The 20326-nt window shown below is 38.1% G+C and overlaps 1 protein-coding gene across 2 annotated transcripts in view; it reads right to left on the minus strand.

Moving 5' to 3' along the window:
- Positions 1–89: 89 nt before the first annotated feature.
- Positions 90–20326, minus strand: part of LOC138851063 (TELO2-interacting protein 1 homolog) — a 100483-nt gene continuing 80246 nt past the window's right edge. The window contains exons 8-9 of one of the 2 annotated variants that reach the window (XM_070103244.1): positions 11916–12098; positions 90–360 (exon numbers count right to left, since the gene is read on the minus strand). In XM_070103244.1, coding sequence (XP_069959345.1) covers positions 128–360; positions 11916–12098 — 416 coding nt within the window. In that variant the 3' untranslated portion in view covers positions 90–127. The remainder of the gene's footprint in view (positions 361–11915; positions 12099–20326) is intronic. The other variant, XM_070103245.1, reaches the window with a different exon arrangement.

Here is a 20326-nt window from a genome sequence, read left to right on the forward strand (position 1 = left end):
CCAAAGAGTTTTAGGACACACTTGCAATGGGTTCAAACCCCACCTGTTCTGTGTTTTTTTTAATTATCACATCCATTAAAAACCACTTATCTCCATTCAGTGCTATCAACCACTCTATGAATATTTTTTAAGTTACACTGAACCCACCTTGTAAAATGAGGGTCAGCATAAGAAGTGATTCCTTTTGATGATAAGTTGACTGTTGTAGGCAGTCTAAACACAGATCCACCACTAGTGTTAAGTTACTGTGGTAGCCTATGAGGTGACAAGTGGTGCCAAGAGCTTCGCTGATTCTCACATCTTGGAAATGCTTGAAGCACTTCCCTAATGAAGGCTTTATGCTTAACAGTTCAAACGGATCTGAAAGGTATCAATAAAGAACATTCGATTTTATAATTAAATTACTTATGTTGGGATATTCTGAAGATAAATTGTAAATATCGGTGGATTAAAGAATAAAAAGTCACAATACCGTGACTGGAACAATACATAAATAACCCACACATAGGAGAAAGAAGCCTATGATCACGTTTTGGCCTAACTTGCAAGCAATAACACACCCCTTCCTCTCCTCCCCCACCTGCTTCCACTATGCCATTATCTCTCCTCTGACAGGTAAGGGCACATTTAATTTTCATTTACTGTACAATATTTCAGCTAAATTTTCATTCAGTATTCATTTCTACAGTTTCCCTGTGATGTATAATTTTATACATACTTTTATGTAGTAGTACTACATTATTAATATTTGTTATCTGCAACACATCAATTCTATTTACATTATGGGAAAACTTGCTTTTCTTATCATCAATTTTGGTTGTCATCTAGTTTGGTTGTCGTCGATTTTGGCTGTCGAATCGACATCTGGAACGAATTAAATATGAAAACCGAGGTTCCACTGTAATGAAAAATACATTATTATTACGTAGAATGAAAGGGGGTAAAGCAGCTGGAACTGATGGGATCATGACAGAAATGTTAAAAGCAGAAGGGGATATTTATTTATTTATTTATTTATTTATTTATAATTTGAGCACACTTACAGAGGTACAAAAAAATACAGATAAGAGCAGCATGCCAAAGCCACTTATACTATGCATAGCATTACGGGCTGGCTTAAAATTAACTTAAGATTAACTAAGCAATGATGAAATCAGTGAAAAACATTAATGTAAACTGATTACTATAAAGCACAAGTGAGTATTACAAAGACAGGTCATATGGTTGCATGCATTGTTATAAATTCAGTAGAATGGAGTATTCTGTTAGGTAGTGTATTTAAAAAATAATAAAGTTAGATTGGGTTTTAGGTTTAACATTTATGTGATATAATTGTGAGAAACATTTAAGATATACAATTTATAAGGTTCAGTTATTCAGTATTTATTTGGTTTTGGGTGAGTAAGTGATCTTTGAGAAGAGACTTGAATTTATAAACAGGTAGTGTTTCTTTTATATTTACAGGTAATGAATTCCAGATTTTAGGGCCTTTTATGTGCATTGAGTTTTTGCATAGCGTGAGATGGACACGAGGAATATCAAAGAGTGATCTGTGCCTTGTGTTATGGTCATGTGTTCTGTTGAGGTTGGCAAGGAGATGTTTGAGGGGAGGGTTAATATCAGAGTTGAGTGTTCTATGTATGTAATAGGTGCAGTAATAAGTATGGATGTTTTGTATGGTGAGTAGGTTGAGTGTATTGAATATTGGTGGAGTGTGCTGCCTGTAGTGAGAATTTGTTATCATTCTAACTGCAGCCTTTTGTTGGGTAATTAGTGGTCTGAGATGGTTACTTGTTGTTGAGCCCCATGCACAAATTCCATAGGTGAGATAGGGGTAAATAAGAGAGTGATATAGGGCCAGGAGGGCTGACTGTGGAGCATAGTACCGTATCTTCGATAGTATGCCTACAGTCTTGGAAATTTTCTTAGAAATTTGTTGTATATGTGTATGAAATTTGAGTCTATTATCAAGGTGGATTCCTAAGAATTTTCCCTCTGTTAGCTTTGTGATAGGTGATCCGTTTATCATTATGTTAAGAGGGACATCTGTAGCTCTGTTACCAAACTGAATGAAGTAGGTTTTGTCAATGTTTAGTGTAAGTTTGTTAGTACTCATCCAGGTAGATATTTTCTGTAATTCGGTATTTACAGTATTGGCTAGCGTGACTGGGCTCGGGTGGGAGAAGACGTATGTTGTGTCATCAGCAAATAGTGTGGGTTTGAGTAATTGAGAAGCATTTGGTAGGTCATTTATGTATAGGAGAAAGAGAAGAGGGCCAAGGACACTTCCCTGTGGGACACCAACTGTAATTGGTTGTGCAGAAGAGTTTGCCCCATTTGCGTACACATATTGGCTTCTGTTGCTGAGGTATGACTTGAGGTAGTTGAGGGAGTGCCCTCTTATACCATAGTGTGACAATTTTACGTGGAGCAAGTCATGGTCAACTGTATCAAAAGCTTTACGTAAGTCAATGAAGATCCCCAGTGGGACTTCTTTTTTCTCTATTGCAGTGTATATATGTTCTAGCATGTGTATAATAGCATCATTAGTATTTTTATTAGGCCTGAATCCAAATTGGCAGGGGTTGAGTATGTTTTGGGAGATAAGGTAGGAGTAGATTCGTTTATGAATTAATTTTTCGAAGATTTTTGAGAGAGGGTGTAAGTTGGATATTGGCCTATAGTTATTCAACTCTGTTTGGTCTCCTCCTTTGTGGATTGGGGTGACCCTTGCTATTTTGAGTACTGTAGGGAAGGTGGAGGATTCAATGGATTTGTTAAAGAGTGTTGCAATGATTGGTGATAGCACTTGTGACACTTTTTTGTATATAAAGGGTGGTAAGGTATTTAAATCTCCTGCCTTGTTTTTTAGTGCGTTGATAATAAGGGAGACTTCGTATGGGTTAGTCGGAGCTAGGAACAGTGTGTTCGGGTAGTTGCCGGTGAGGTAGTCATTTGGTGGGGTATCTGAGCTTGGGATTTTATTGGCAAGGTTTTGTCCTATAGTGGAGAAGAAATCATTGAGTCTGTTTGCTGTTTCTGTTGGTGGGAGTTGGGGTTCATCTGATTTTGCTAATTTTATTTCGCTATTTCGTGATATCTTTTTTGTTCCCAGAATTTCTGATAGGGTTTTCCAGGTCTTTTTTATATCACCTCGTAAGTTGGATAATCTGTTCTCATAATACAATTTTTTTGCCCTTCTTATCAGGCTGGTTAGGATTGACGAGTAACGTTTTGTTTGGTCTCTGGTTATGTGACCCATTCTGTACTGTTTTTCATATTGGTGTTTTGTATTTATGGATTTGAGAATGCTGGGTGTTAGCCAGGGACTGTTCAGTCTCTTAGCTGTCATCTGCTTAGTTTTTTTAGGGCAGTGCTTGTTATAGAGGTATTGAGTCTTTTTTAGAAAATTATTAATACATTCGTCAATATCTGTATTGATTTCTAGCTCAGTGTGCCAGTCAATGTTTGCTACTGCTGTTGTGAAGTTATTAATGGCTGCCTCATTGTGAAGTCTGAAGGTGACTTTAGTAGTGTCTTGGGGTAATTTACCAAGAGTTGTTATGAGGAAAGTAGGGTAGTGGTCTGTGGTATTATCTGTAATTATGCCTGATTTTAAAGGGGATATGGTGTTGGTCCAGATGTGGTCAAGTAGGGAAACACTAGTCTCTGTAACTCTTGTAGGTTTTGTTACTGTTGGTAGCAACATACAGTTACTCATTGTGTTTGTGAATTCAGTAACGTGTGGGTCCTGGTCTTGCAGGAGATTTATATTGAAGTCACCTGAGAGTAGTAAGTGATCTTTGTTCATGCGTGCATCAGTTATCATACTTCCTAGGTTTTGACTAAATTGGCTAATGTTTGACTGTGGAACTCTGTAGATGTTTATCAATGTGAGAGGTTTTTGTAGGTATTTGGATTTGAATTTGGCTATTATATATTCCCCATGTTCATCTCTTGTGCAAGTATTAGTGATACATTCTAGTTGGTCTGAGTAGTATATGGCTGTGCCACCCCCTTGTTGGTCTGGCCTACAGTTGTGTATGGCTGTGTAACCAGGAATGGCATAGACATCTGTACTATCAGGCTTTAGCCAGGTTTCAGTTAGTGTAATGATGGACATATTGGCATGTAAGGAATTTAGTAATGCTATGAGGTCATCGTAATGCTTGCTTAAAGATCTGATATTGTAGTTAAAGATAGTTATGTTGTTGTTGGCACTGAGAAGTGCCTTTGATTGTTCTGCAGTGTAGTAATTACAGTAACTGTTTGATTCATTTAAGTCATTAAATAAGAGGTTGGTATCTGGATCAATGCTTGTAATCATAAGATTTGTAGTGAATCTATAGTTAGAATTAAGTATAAAACAAAGTAAATTGTCTTAAGCTAAAAAGTAGCACCTGAATTATTTAACAAATGTAAAATAATGAGCTAAGGTAGTTTTTTTTTTTTTTTTTTTTTTAAGCTAAAATAAAGGAGACAATATAAAAGGGACTAGTACAAATAAAGTGATGATCAAATAATGGAGCTTGGGAATATGATAGTAGGTAGTACTATAAAATAAATGAGCTTTGGAATATAATGGCAAAATTGTGAACTTGTTCTACTTTAGCACCTGAGTGGTTGGTACTTTTATTTAATAAAAGTATGAAAGAGGGGAAGGTACCTAGGGATTGGCGGAGAGCATGTATAGTCCCTTTATATAAAGGGAAGGGGGACAAAAGAGATTGTAAAAATTATAGAGGAATAAGTTTACTGAGTATACCAGGAAAAGTATACAGTAGGGTTATAATTGAAAGAATTAAGAGGTAAGACAGAATGTAGGATTGCGGATGAGCAGGGAGGCTTCCGAGTGGGTAGGGGATGTGTAGATCAAGTGTTTACATTGAAGCATATATGTGAACAGTATTTAGATAAAGGTAGGGAAGTTTTTATTGCATTTATGGATTTAGAAAAGGCATATAATAGAGTGGATAGAGGAGCAATGTGGCAGATGTTGCAAATATATGGAATAGGTGGTAAGTTACTAAATGCTGTAAAGAGCTTTTATGAGGATAGTGAGGCTCAGGTTAGGGTGTGTAGAAGAGAGGGAGAATACTTTCCGGTAAAAGTAGGTCTTAGACAGGGATGTGTAATGTCACCATGGTTGTTTAATATATTTATAGATGGGGTTGTAAAAGAAGTAAATGCTAGGGTGCTCGGGAGAGGGGTGGGATTAAATTATGAGGAATCAAATTCAAAATGGGAATTGACACAGTTACTTTTTGCTGATGATACTGTGCTTATGGGAGATTCTAAAGAAAAATTGCAAAGGCTAGTGGATGAGTTTGAGAATGTGTGTAAAGGTAGAAAGTTGAAAGTGAACATAGAAAAGAGTAAGGTGATGAGGGTATCAAATGATTCAGATAAAGAAAAATTGGATATCAAATTGGGGAGGAGGAGTATGGAAGAAGTGAATGTTTTCAGATACTTGGGAGTTGACATGTCGGCGAATGGATTTATGAAGGATGAGGTTAATCATAGAATTGATGAGCGAAAAAAGGTGAGTGGTGCATTGAGGTATATGTGGAGTCAAAAAACATTATCTATGGAGGCAAAGAAGGGAATGTATGAAAGTATAGTAGTACCAACACTCTTATATGGATGTGAAGCTTGGGTGGTAAATGCAGCAGCGAGGAGACGGTTGGAGGCAGTGGAGATGTCCTGTCTAAGGGCAATGTGTGGTGTAAATATTATGCAGAAAATTCGGAGTGTGGAAATTAGGAGAAGGTGTGGAGTTAATAAAAGCATTAGTCAGAGGGCAGAAGAGGGGTTGTTGAGGTGGTTTGGTCATTTAGAGAGAATGGATCAAAGTAGAATGACATGGAAACCATATAAATCTATAGGGGAAGGAAGGAGGGGTAGGGGTCGTCCTCGAAAGGGTTGGAAAGAGGGGGTAAAGGAGGTTTTGTGGGTGAGGGGCTTGGACTTCCAGCAAGCGTGCATGAGCGTGTTAGATAGGAGTGAATGGAGACAAATGACACTTGGGACCTGACGATCTGTTGGAGTGTGAGCAGATTAATATTTAGTGAAGGGATTCAAGGAAACCGGTTATTTTTATTCTGCTGGACTTGAGTCCTGGAAATGGGAAGTACAATGCCTGCACTTTAAAGGAGGGGTTTGGGATATTGGCAGTTTGGAGGGATATGTTGTGTATCTTTATACGTATATGCTTCTAAACTGTTGTATTCTGAGCACCTCTGCAAAAGCAGTGATAATGTGTGAATGTGGTGAAAGTGTTGAATGATGATGAAAGTATTTTCTTTTTGGGGATTTTCTTTCTTTTTTGGGTCACCCTGCCTCGGTGGGAGATGGCCGACTTGTTGAAAAAAGAAAAAAAAAATTATTATTTTTATTATTATTATTATTATTATTATTATTATTATTATTATTATTATTAATTTGGGGGAGTGCTCAACCTATCAGGATCATACAACACTACTCACACTATACTATTCACTGATCTACCCATACCTCACCTATGCTATTTGTGCCTAGGGTACCACAACAAAAATCCACCTAAAATCAATAACACAACAAAACGCTGCAGGGGGATTGATTAAACAATCCACTGTTATACAACCCCCCCCCCCCCACTCTTCTTTGGAGGCTGGAACGGATTAATGGCATTTCAATTAATTTCAACGAGGAAAATTGATTTGATATACACACAGTGGTACCTCGGTATACGTCCTTAATCCATTCCAGGACCTTGGACTTACATCAAACAGGATGTATACCAAACAAATTTTATCCTAAGAAATGTAGGGAAAACAACTGATCTGTTCCCATGAAAAAATCCTATTGTTATTGGCATATTATATATTGATGGGGTTGTATAAAATAATTTAAAGACTGCTTAATACAGTGGACCCCCGGTTTACGATATTATTTCATTTCAGAAGTATGTTCAGGTGCCAGTACTGACCGAATTTGTTCCCATAAGGAATATTGTGAATTAGATTAGTCCATTTCAGATCCCCAAACATACACATACAAACGCACTTACATAAATACACTTACATAATTGGTCGCATTGGGAGCTGATCGTAAATCGGGGGTCCACAGTACTAAAATATGTAATTTAAACACTGCTTAATACTAAAATATGTAATTTAAACACTGCTTAATACTAAAATACATACATAAATACAAAAGTATTAGATGAAATAAATGCAAATTTAAGCTCACTTTACTTTGCTGAAAAGAGTCAAGTGCCTACTAGGATAGTGCTGAGAAGGGAGGAGGAAATGTTATTGTTTGGAAGGAGATTCCTTTTCTCTTTTAAGTCTCTTGTCCCTATCTGGACCTGGTTGAAGCTCACCAGGTTTGACTTTTACTAAAAATCTGTCCAAAGAACTTTGCTTCTGCCTTCTCCTCAGAATATTTCAGAAATATGACATTGTCTGGTCATTCCAGACTATGCTATTACAGCTTGTTTGGGCTTTGTTGGGGTGGTATTTCTCTGCAAAATTTTTGATGTCCATCCATTTGGCAAAGATTTCCTTGATTAAGTAGGGGCTTCCTCTGTCTCCTCTTCTGAGCCTGAAGACAGTGCATCCATCTTAGTCTTGTGCTCCTCCTTCTCAAGTTCCTGCAGCTCCTCAGTGGTCAGCTCTTCCTTATGCCCCTCCACTAACTCTGCCACATCACCATCACTCACATCCAGACCCATGGACCTGCCCAGAGAGACAATATCCTCCACTATAGACACAGCCTCAAAGTCCCTTTCAGCCACTGCTTCTGGCCACAAATTCCTCCAAGCAGAGTTCAATGTTCTGTATGAACTTCCTGCTAGGCTTTGTCAGTGAGAGTTACACAATGGGCGATAGTAAAGCAATCTTTCCAAAACTCTCTCAGGGTTAGCTCTGTGTTATAGGTCACTTCAAAGCACCTCTGGAATAGTGCTTTAGTGTAAAGTTTCTTGAAATTACTGATGACCTGCTGATCCATGGTTAAATGAGAGGAGTCATGTTAGGGGGGAGAAACTTTACAGCGATGAAGTCAAACTCTGGCAGCACATAGTCTTGCAAGCTTGGAGTTTGAGCTGGAGCATTGTCCATTATGAGGAGGGCCATCAGAGGAAGATTTTTCTCCTCTAAATATCTTTTTACACTTGGCCCAAACACAACATTAAACCATTTGCTGAAATATTCTCTGGTTACCCAAGCCTTGCTGTTCAACCTCCACATCACAGGTAACTGAGTTTTCTAGCACACGAGTCATATTCCAAACAAAGGTCATATACCAAGCAAACATTTTTGCGTCCAAACAGAACGTATATCAAGTTGAATTTATTTCAAAGCAGACGTATACTGAGGTACCACTGTACAAGCAAACTGAGTTACGAGCTTGGTCACAGAACGAATTAAACTTGTAATTCAAGGTACCAGTGTATTTGACTGACAACAACACCCCCCCCACCCCCACCCCACCACCACCACCACTACTACTACTACTACTACTACTACTGTCCCATCTCTATCTGCTGGCCTACATATACTCCCTCCTCTCCTTTTTGCTAGTGACTTTGTAAATGGTCTAAGTCAAATCGAAACGTCGTCGTAAGCTCCTCTTTCTTGTGTGCGGGTTATTTGTGTATGGTACAACTAGTACTATAAGTATCACAATTAGTACTACAAGTATCACAACTAGTGCTACAAGTATCACAACTAGTACTACAAGTATCACAACTAGTACTACAAGTACCACAACTAGTACTACAAGTACCACAACTAGTACTACATGTATTATCACAACTAGTACAAGTATCATGACTAGTACTACAAGTATCAACTAGTACTACATGTATCAGAACTAGTACTACAAGTATCACAACTAGTACTACATGTATCACAACTAGTACTACATGTATCAGAACTAGTACTACAAGTATCACAACTAGTACTACATGTATCACAACTAGTACTACATGTATCAGAACTAGTACTACAAGTATCACAACTAGTACTACATGTATCACAACTAGTACTACATGTATCACAACTAGTACTACATGTATCACAACTAGTACTACAAGTATCACAACTAGTACTACAAGTATCACAACTAGTACTACATGTATCAGAACTAGTACTACATGTATCACAACTAGTACTACAAGTATCACAACTAGTACTACAAGTATCACAACTAGTACTACAAGTATCACAACTAGTACTACATGTATCACAACTAGTACTACATGTATCACAACTAGTACTACAAGTATCACAACTAGTACTACAAGTATCACAACTAGTACTACATGTATCAGAACTAGTACTACATGTATCACAACTAGTACTACAAGTATCACAACTAGTACTACAAGTATCACAACTAGTACTACAAGTATCACAACTAGTACTACATGTATCACAACTAGTACTACATGTATCACAACTAGTACTACAAGTATCACAACTAGTACTACAAGTATCACAACTAGTACTACAAGTATCACAACTAGTACTACATGTATCACAACTAGTACTACAAGTATCACAACTAGTACTACAAGTATCACAACTAGTACTACATGATTGGAGAATACACTGGACCTCATCTTCACTAACAATGATGATCTGATATGAAATGTCACCATATCAAAAACAATATACTCAGATATCAACATAATAGAGGTTCAGACATGTATGCGCGGAGCCCCAGACCAACAAAATGTGATCAGTCACGAGGGATCCTTCACCAAATTCAACTTCAATAACAAAAACATAAGGAGGGACCAAGTAAACCAAGTCCTAAATGATATAAACTGAGAAGATAGCCTAAGCAACACGAATTCAAACCTATGTCTAGAATAAATTAACTCTGTGGCACTCGAGGTATGCTCAAGGCATATTCCTTTGAGGAAAAGATGATGATGTAAACTAGAAAGAAAAAAGCACTCCCTATACAGACGAAGGCAAAGAATAACACAGCGGCTAAAAGAGGCCAATATATCTGTAATACGTAGGGAGAAATAGCAAACATCGAACTAAAGCTAAAGGAATCTTACAGGAGTCAAGAAACGCAGGAAGAACTAAAAGCCATGAATGAAATTGAAAGAAACCCAATGTATTTATTTTCTTATGCCAAATTAAAGTCGAGAACAACATCCAGTATTGGGCCCCTACTTAAACAAGATGGGTCCTACACAGATGACAGCAAGAAAATGAGTGAGCTACTCAAGTCCCAATATGACTGTTTTTAGCAAGCCACTAACCAGAGTCAAACACCTAAAGGAATTTTTTATGAGAGACAGAATTTGGTAGACACAAACCTATCTGATATTGTCCTGATGCCAAATGACTTCATGCACTATGCCCCAGGCCCAGGCCGCTCATCAAGAACTGGAAGAAGCCCCTATCATGTGCTTTTAACATCCTATGGAGAGGGAGCATGGACACAGGGGTCATCCCACAGTTGCTAAAAACAACAGACATAGCCCCACTCCACAAAGAGAGCAGTAAGACAATAGCAAATAGCTAAAGACAAACAGCGCTAACATCCCATATCATAAAAATCTTTGAAAGGGTTCTAAGAAGCAAGATCGCCACCCACCTAGATACCCATCAGTTACACAACCCAGGGCAGCATGGGTTTAAAGCAGGTCGCCCCTGTCTGTCCCAACTACTGGACCACTATGACAAGGTCCTGGATGCTCTAGAAGACAGAATGCAGATGTAATATACACAGACTTTGCAAAAGCCTTTGACAAGTGTGACCATGGTGTAATAGCACACAAAATGCGTGATAAAGGAATAACAGGAAAAGTTGGTAGATGGATCTTTAATTTCCTAACAAATAGAACACAAAGAGTAGCAGTAAACAGAGTAAAGTCTGAGGCGGTTATGGTGAAAAGCTCTGTTCCACAAGGCACAGTACTCGCTCCCATCTTGTTCCTCATCCTCATATCTGACATAAACAGGGATATAAGCCACAGTGCTGTGTCCTTTGCAGATGACACCCGAATGTGCATGACAGTGTCCTCCACTGAAGACACCGCAAGACTCCAAGCAAACATCAACCAAATCTTTAAATGGGCCACAGAAAACATTATGCAGTTCAAAGATGAGAAATTTTAATTACTCCATTATGGAAAATGTGAGGAAATTAAAACTACATCAGAGTATAAAACAAATTCCAACCACACAATAGAGCGAGAAACTAATGTAAAAGACCTGGAAGTGATCATGTCAGAAGATCTCACCTTCAAAGACCATAACATTGTATCAATCGCATCTGCTGGAAAAATAACAGGATGGATAATGAGAATCTTCAAAACTAGGGATGCCGAGCCCATGATGACACTCTTCAGGTCACTTGTTCTATCTAGGCTGGAATACTGCTGCACACTAACAGCACCTTTCAAGGCAGGTGAAATTGCTGACCCAGAAAATGTAGAGAACCTTCATGTCACACATAACTGCGATAAAACACCTCAGTTACTGGGAACGCTTGAAGTTCCTCAACCTGTACTCCCTAGAATGCAGGCGGGAGAGATACATGATTATATTGTATACACTTGGAAAATCCTAGAGGGATTAGTACCAAACTTGCACACGAAAATCACTCCATGTGAAAGCAAAAGACTCTGCAGGAGATGCAACATTCCCCCAATGAAAAGCAGGGGTGCCACAAGTACACTGAGAGACAACACAATAAGTATCAGGGGCCCCAAGACTGTTCAACTGCCTCCCAGCATACATAAGTGAGATTACCAACAGACCTCCGAAACCCTCTCCAGGTATACTCCAGGTCTCCAGGCAAGGCAGGGTGATCCAAAAAAGAACAAACACTTCCATCATCACTCACTCCATCACTGTCTTACCAGAGGAATCCCAATACTACAGCTCAAAAACTGCAATACTAACCTTGAGCATCGGTCCTTTCCAGCAAGAGGTCAGAGTCAGTTGTGTCAAGGGTAAGAGCGAAGGAGAGAGCGTGCAACAAGCGGTGAGAATGACTGGGCCCTGACAACACCTGTGTCAGTCTCTCTCCTAAAACTTCGAGGCATCCCAGAAGCTGTCGAACACACGTCAAAGTCTTGGCACCATCTGCCAAGAGAATAAAACAGATGGTGTAACATTTAGCAACACTCCAGTCTGATGCACTTTCAAGAGAAGTGCCTTGATGCTGTGAAGGGTTCTTGATCCAAGGAATTACAGCTACCCTTCTCTTCCTTGGGCTAAACCTCATTAATCTTCCATTTCCACAGGAGCTGTATGGCCCCCTACAAGTTTAACATTCCCCATGAATATAAAAATAATAATAAGTTTTATGTATAGAAAAAAGTTTAGTCTGTAATCAACTTTTTTTTTTTTTTAGCACACCAGCTATCTCCCACTGAAGTAGGGAGACCAAAAAAACAAAAGCTAACACATTCACCATCATTATAATAATAATAATAATAATAATAATAATAATAATAATAATAATAATAATAATAGCAATCATCTTTATAGTGGAACCTCGGCACTAGAACTAAATTGGTTCCAGAAGGCTGTTCGAGTGCCGATCTGTTTGAGTACAGAACAAATTTTTCACAATCAGTTTTCTCTTTGGTTGGTGCTATCACTAACCCTCTTAGGCCCGATGGTGATTTACTTATACAAATATAAAAAAAAAACACCAAAAAATAAAAAGAAACACAAAATAGTTTACAGCGAAGTCCTGGCAGGTCATGCTTGTTTGGTCTAGTGCCAAGCAAACAATCAACTACCAAACAATTTGTTTACCAAACAAAGCGCTCAATTACCAAATTGTTCAGGTACAGAGCTGTTCGAGCACCAAGGTTCCACTGTGCTACAGGCGGGCCCCACTTATACAGAAGGTTAGGTTCTGGACTACTGCTGTAAAGTGAAATATGGCCTTTTTACACTTTCAAATACATATAAAAGCCTGATAACATGCTTACACTATTATATATTTAGTGAGCAATAGAGCTAGGCCTAAAAAATACATACACAGTTGTTATGCGCCCTTCGTTCACACTCCATTATATACAAAAATAAGAGGCCTGATTAAAATAAGTTCTGTAGTAATATATCGCGAACCACTTTATTACTAGCTAGATAAAGCAGGTTCGCCTATATATTATTATCGGGTACGGTATAAATCATCAAAGGTACTCTCAAGCAAGGTTGTATTCAATAAGATGTTATTCGTTAGGCATTATTATAATATTATATTATATTGTATTATATTATTATTGTATTATAGTAGGTTGATTACTGTGTTCTGTTATGCAAGTGGAAAACCACTGCTTTAGAGTCCGGTTGATGGTTCCAGAATTGGCGCCTGGCGCTACCTCCTGATCGACCTGACGTCAGACCACTGAGCATTTGAACAGTCAGTCAGATCATAGCACTGACTCTGATCGGGTCTTCAACCCAGAGATCTTAACTTGGTCAATAATTCTAGATCGTGTCTATTGTCTTAACTTTGCTGTTAATTCCAAGAGTCTGATAACCCTTCTCTTTAAGAAGGATAACTGATTGACTTCCTTAAAGTTCCCATAATAGTTCTTATTTGGACTCTTCATTGTAATTATTGTATTATACTTGATCCATGGGGATTTGAACATGAAGTAATTGTTGTATTATGCTTAATTCACGAGGATTTGAACATAGAATTATGTTCCTCATTGTACAGTCTCATTTCATTGATAATAGTGAATTGTCATTTTAATTCACTAACTGGATACCAATAAAGGTTCATAATTGGTAGTAAATAAAAATAACCAAAAGCAAAACTAAGTACTCATTCCCCTATTGTTGCGACATAAAGCAAGTCGTAACAACATTACATACATTACTTACCTTAAAAGGCTTTCGTCTTTAGCTCATAGTAAGTGGTGAATATATTCATTGTAGGTTGTTTAATGAAAGAAGAATGGGTGTAACAACAAACTGCTGTATTAGTGAAACACTGCGTGCTGTAAAGCGGGGCCTCCTGTACATAGAAAGCCTGGTTATGCAGAGCATTTTGGTTCATTCTATAGTCTATGTGTATCATAAATTAAGTTTTCCCATTTGTTTTTCAGATGTGTAAAGCAATATAGAAAATTAGATAACTGTGGCCCTAAACCCTTTACAAAAAAATGATAAACTTTTAACTTAAAAAAAAAAGGCAACAATTAGTGATAATAACAGTGGGAAAATTAAAATGTCTACTACCCTGTATTTCTCATTACAGAACAGTACAGTACTATATTTTAAATAAACAATGACAACACGTATTTCAGAATAACACGAAAACTGTATAATATGAAAACTATCCTTGTAATTACAACAACAACAATAATAATAATAATAAAAGAGTACTTCATTTCCACATGATACATCACTTACGAAACTGGGTGACATTTAATGGTAAAGTACACATGGACAGCTCCTAAGGACAATAATGTATTTTTCTCTATGCAAACCTTTTTTGCTCATTTTTCCTTCTGTTTAACTGTCTTAAAACATATAAGGCACCTTCTTGGAAACGTTGAATAAATATCTAAGAGGAAATATTTCCCACTCAGAGAGTGTAGCATCTGTTAAGAGACAGTAAACTCTTATTTTAACCCCATGAGGGCCCAGACCCCCAATCTGAAAATTCCCCACAGGGTCCAAGAATTTTCAAACAAAAAAAAATATTATTTTTTATTATGAAATGGTAGAGAATCTTTTTCTGATGGTAGTAATACAAGAAGTATGAAATTTGATAAAAATTTGATGAAATTAAGCTCTAGCAAATTTTGCTGTGTCAGTGATATTTACACATCAGCCATTTTGCCCACTTTGAGTCCTATTTTCAGCCAATTACACTGTTCCATTAGACCTAATTCTTAGCTATTTCACTAGTATGTGTTTCATTTTATCTACTGATCACAAGAAATCACTCAATCAACTATTTCAACCACCCAATAAAGTGATCAGAAACTGGTAATTTGGCCAGTTTCACACAAAGTTCAAAATATTCCAATTTCAAAATAGGGTCAAGAATAAACTATGCAGGTATCCCTGGCACTAAAATAACATTTCCTCTGTTTATTAGTAATGTTTCCAGGCTTTACAGATGAATTCCATTTTTATTTTTTATTCACATAAAGAATTTTTATTCACACCAAAAAATAGAAGATTTACTGTTATGCAATACATGTATTGTAATAATTGTATAAATAATATCAGCACATACGTGAGTGCACATTAGATCCACCAGCTGACATGTACTGGACGCGAGATGTGATTTGTTTACTCTTGAACATCAGCATTTCCACTACTTTGAGCTCAATTTCAACTATTTTCAGCACTTAACTAATCTCTATTTCTGTAATAAATTTTCCATTCTATCAAATGAGACCAAGAAATCATGAATGCATTTATCATATCTAGGCCCAAATTTACCACTCAGCTTATATGAGTGATGTAATACTACGGCACTGACCCTGGCTTCAAAGCCATAGAACTATGGCAAAAACCCCTGCGGGTATGTGCCAATATTTAACACTCTCTATCTGTCTAGTCTTAAGTAGTGTGTAAGCATTAGGATTAGTCTGCCCAAAATGCCTCAGCATGTTAGTGACTTTCTTTGTACCTAACAACACACACAAATTGTAAACACACATTGTAACCTTTGCAAAGAAATAAATTTTGTCTTTGTCTACGTTAACTAAAGAATGGTCAGCTTATATGACAACTACAACAAAACAGATTCAGAAACAACAGACAAATACGTAAATTACAGAATGGTCCATTAATGTTACAACTATGGCAAAACAGATTCTGAAACAACAGACAAATCTGTTAATTACAGAGTTAACCATTATTAATACAATCATCCTCTGTATGTATGTTCAAATTATTAAATAAATAAATAAATAAATAAATCATGGAAAAACAATTTCACTTCCACCACAATCACCATTACCAGCCACCTGCTACCCTCTATTACTCCATTCAATCAAAGGTGTACATGTAAATCCAAATTAAAAATACCAAAACAATAATGAGACAGCAAAATTGCACCTTCAAAGAGGAAGACTTCAAATTTTGCAGTCTGTTCAATTTTCATTCTAATAAGAAATTGTGGAGGCTAGTGCTCTATAGAATTTAACATGTTAAAAATATACATTTTAAAGCTGAAGCACCTAGTTTACTTTGTGCCCTTATGGTAATCCTGAAGACAGTGGTGAAAAAGTAAAAATATACACAAAAAAGGCCTAGGAACTAGGCCCTAAAAGAATGAATAAATTAACTGGGGCATACTGTAACATATCCATGGGGAAGTGGAATAAGAATCTTTCCTCCGTAAGCCATGCGTGTTGTAAAAGTCAGCTAAAATGCCAGGAACAATGGGCTAGTAACCCCTTTTTCTGTAATAAATTACTAAAAAGAATAAGAAGAAGAAAATTGTCAAAGTGGGAAGTCTGAATGTGCGTGGATGTTGTGCAAATGATAAGAAAGAGATGATTGTGGATGTTATGAATGAGAAGAAGCTGGATGTCCTGGCTTTAAGTGAAACAAAGCTGAAGCAGGTGGGAGAGTTTCAGTGGAGAGGAATAAATGGGATTAGGTCAGGGGTTTCAAATAGAGTTAGAACTAAAGAAGGAGTAGCAGTAATGTTGAAGGATAAGTTATGGCAGGAAAAGAAGGACTACAAATGTATTAATTCAAGGATTATGTGGAGTAAAATAAAGGTTGGATGTGAAATGTGGGTTATAGTAAGCATATATGCACCTGGGGAAGAGAGAAGTGTAGAGGAGAGAGAGAGATTTTGGGAAATGTTGAGTGAATTCGTGGGGAGTTTTGAACCAAGTGTGAGAGTAATGGTGGTTGGGGATTTCAATGCTAAAGTGGACAAAAATGTTGTGGAGGGAGTATTAGGTAAATTTGGGGTGCCAGGGGTAAATGAAAATGGGGAGCCTTTAATTGAGCTATGTGTAGAAAGAGGTTTGGTAATAAGTAATACATATTTTATGAAGAAGAGGATAAATAAATATACAAGGTATGATATAGCACATAATGAAAGTAGTTTGTTAGATTATGTATTGGTGGATAAAAGGTTGATGGGTAGGCTCCAGGATGTACACGTTTATAGAGGGAAACTGATATATCGGATCATTATTTAGTTGTAGCTACAGTTGATGAAGATAGGGAAGCTGTGATTTTGTGTATAGGACAAGGAGGAATAACATCTTGTAGGAGTGAGGAAGAGCCAGTTGTGAGTGTGGGGGAAGTTCGTGAGGCAGTAGGTAAAATGAAAGGGGGTAAGGCAGCCGGGATTGATGGGATAAAGATAGAAATGTTAAAAGCAGGTGGGGATATAGTTTTGGAGTGGTTGGTGCAATTATTTAATAAATGTATGGAAGAGGGTAAGGTACCTAGGGATTGGCAGAGAGCATGCATAGTTCCTTTGTATAAAGGCAAAGGGGATAAAAGAGAGTGCAAAAATTATAGGGGGATAAGTCTGCTGAGTATACCTGGTAAAGTGTATGGTAGAGTTATTATTGAAAGAATTAAGAGTAAGACGGAGAATAGGATAGCAGATGAACAAGGAGGCTTTAGGAACGGTAGGGGGTGTGTGGACCAGGTGTTTACAGTGAAACATATAAGTGGACAGTATTTAGATAAGGCTAAAGAGGTCTTTGTGGCATTTATGGATTTGGAAAAGGCGTATGACAGGGTGGATAGGGGGGCAACGTGGCAGATGTTGCAAGTGTATGGTGTAGGAGGTAGGTTACTGAAAGCAGTGAAGAGTTTTTACGAGGATAGTGAGGCTCAAGTTAGAGTATGTAGGAAAGAGGGAAATTTTTTCCCAGTAAAAGTAGGCCTTAGACAAGGATGTGTGATGTCACCGTGGTTGTTTAATATATTTATAGATGGGGTTGTAAGAGAAGTAAATGCGAGGGTCTTGGCAAGAGGCGTGGAGTTAAAAGATAAAGAATCACACACAAAGTGGGAGTTGTCACAGCTGCTCTTTGCTGATGACACTGTGCTCTTGGGAGATTCTGAAGAGAAGTTGCAGAGATTGGTGGATGAATTTGGTAGGGTGTGCAAAAGAAGAAAATTAAAGGTGAATACAGGAAAGAGTAAGGTTATGAGGATAACAAAAAGATTAGGTGATGAAAGATTGAATATCAGATTGGAGGGAGAGAGTATGGAGGAGGTGAATGTATTCAGATATTTGGGAGTGGACTTGTCAGCGGATGGGTCTATGAAAGATGAGGTGAATCATAGAATTGATGAGGGGAAAAGAGTGAGTGGTGCACTTAGGAGTCTGTGGAGACAAAGAACTTTGTCCTTGGAGGCAAAGAGGGGAATGTATGAGAGTATAGTTTTACCAACGCTCTTATATGGGTGTGAAGCGTGGGTGATGAATGTTGCAGCAAGGAGAAGGCTGGAGGCTGTGGAGATGTCATGTCTGAGGGCAATGTGTGGTGTGAATATAATGCAGAGAATTCGTAGTTTGGAAGTTAGGAGGAGGTGCGGGATTACCAAAACTGTTGTCCAGAGGGCTGAGGAAGGGTTGTTGAGGTGGTTCGGACATGTAGAGAGAATGGAGCGAAACAGAATGACTTCAAGAGTGTATCAGTCTATAGTGGAAGGAAGGCGGGGTAGGGGTCGGCCTAAGAAAGGTTGGAGAGAGGGGGTAAAGGAGGTTTTGTGTGCGAGGGGCTTGGACTTCCAGCAGGCATGCGTGAGCGTGTTTGATAGGAGTGAATGGAGACAAATGGTTTTTAATACTTGACGTGCTGTTGGAGTGTGAGCAAAGTAACATTTATGAAGGGGTTAAGGGAAACCGGCAGGCCGGACTTGAGTCCTGGAGATGGGAAGTACAGTGCCTGCACTCTGAAGGAGGGGTGTTAATGTTGCAGTTTAAAAACTGTAGTGTAAAGCACCCTTCTGGCAAGACAGTGATGGAGTGAATGATGGTGAAAGTTTTTCTTTTTCGGGCCACCCTGCCCTGGTGGGAATCGGCCAGTGTGATAATATAAATATAATATACAGTTAGAGTAAGAGGTAGATGGGTAAAAAGGGAAATGGCAACAACAAGCAAGAGGGAGGTGAAAGTGTATAAACTAAGGGAGGAGGAAGTTCGGGTGAGATATCAGCAACTATTGGCAGAAAGGTGGGCTGGTGCAAGTATGAGTAGTGGGGGGGGGGGGGGGGGTTGAAGAGGGTTGGTATAATTTTAAAAATGCAGTATTAGAATGTTGGGCAGAAGTTTGTGGTTATAGGAGAGTGGATGCAGGAGGAATGAGGAGTGATTGGTGGAATGATGAAGTAAAGGGTGTGATAAAAGAGAAAAAGTTAGCTTATGAGAGTTTTTTACAAAGCAGAAGTGTTATAAGAAGAGTAGAGTATATGGAGAGTAAAAGAAAGGTGAAGAGAGTGGTGAGGGAGTGCAAAAGGAGAGTAGATGATAGAGTGGGAGAGGCACTGCTAAGAAATTTTAATGAAAATAAGAAAAAATTTTGGAGTGAGTTAAACAAGTTAAGAAAGCCTAGAGAACAAATGGATTTCTCAGTTAAAAACAGAGTGGGGGAGTTAGTAGATGGGGAGATGGAGGTTTTGGGTAGATGGCGAGAATATTTTGAGGAACTTTTAAATGTCGACGAAGAAAGGGAAGCGGTAATTTCATGCACTGGCCAGGGAGGTATACCATCTTTTAGGAGTGAAGAAGAACAGGATGTGAGTGTAGGGGAGTTGCGTGAGGCATTACGTAGAATGAAAGGGGGTAAAGCAGCTGGAACTGATGGAATCATGACAGAAATGTTAAATGCAGGGGAGGATATAGTGTTGGAGTGGTTGGTACTTTTGTTTAATAAATGTATGAAAGAGGGGAAGGTACCTAGGGATTGGCAGAGAGCACGTATAGTCCCTTTATATAAAGGGAAGGGGGACAAGAGAGATTGTAAAAATTATAGAGGAATAAGTTTACTGAGTATACCAGGAAAAGTGTATGGTAGGGTTATAATTGAAAGAATTAGAGGTAAGACAGAATGTAGGATTGCGGATGAGCAGGGAGGCTTCAGAGTGGGTAGGGGATGTGTAGATCAAGTGTTTACATTGAGGCATATATGTGAACAGTATTTAGATAAAGGTAGGGAAGTTTTTATTGCATTTATGGATTTAGAAAAGGCATATGATAGAGTGGATAGGGAAGCAATGTGGCAGATGTTGCAAGTATATGGAATAGGTGGTAAGTTACTAAATGCTGTAAAGAGCTTTTATGAGGATAGTGAGGCTCAGGTTAGGGTGTGTAGAAGAGAGGGAGAATACTTCCCAGTAAA

The sequence above is a fragment of the Cherax quadricarinatus genome, chromosome 85 (assembly GCF_038502225.1).
Source record: "Cherax quadricarinatus isolate ZL_2023a chromosome 85, ASM3850222v1, whole genome shotgun sequence".
Taxonomy (NCBI): domain Eukaryota; kingdom Metazoa; phylum Arthropoda; class Malacostraca; order Decapoda; family Parastacidae; genus Cherax; species Cherax quadricarinatus.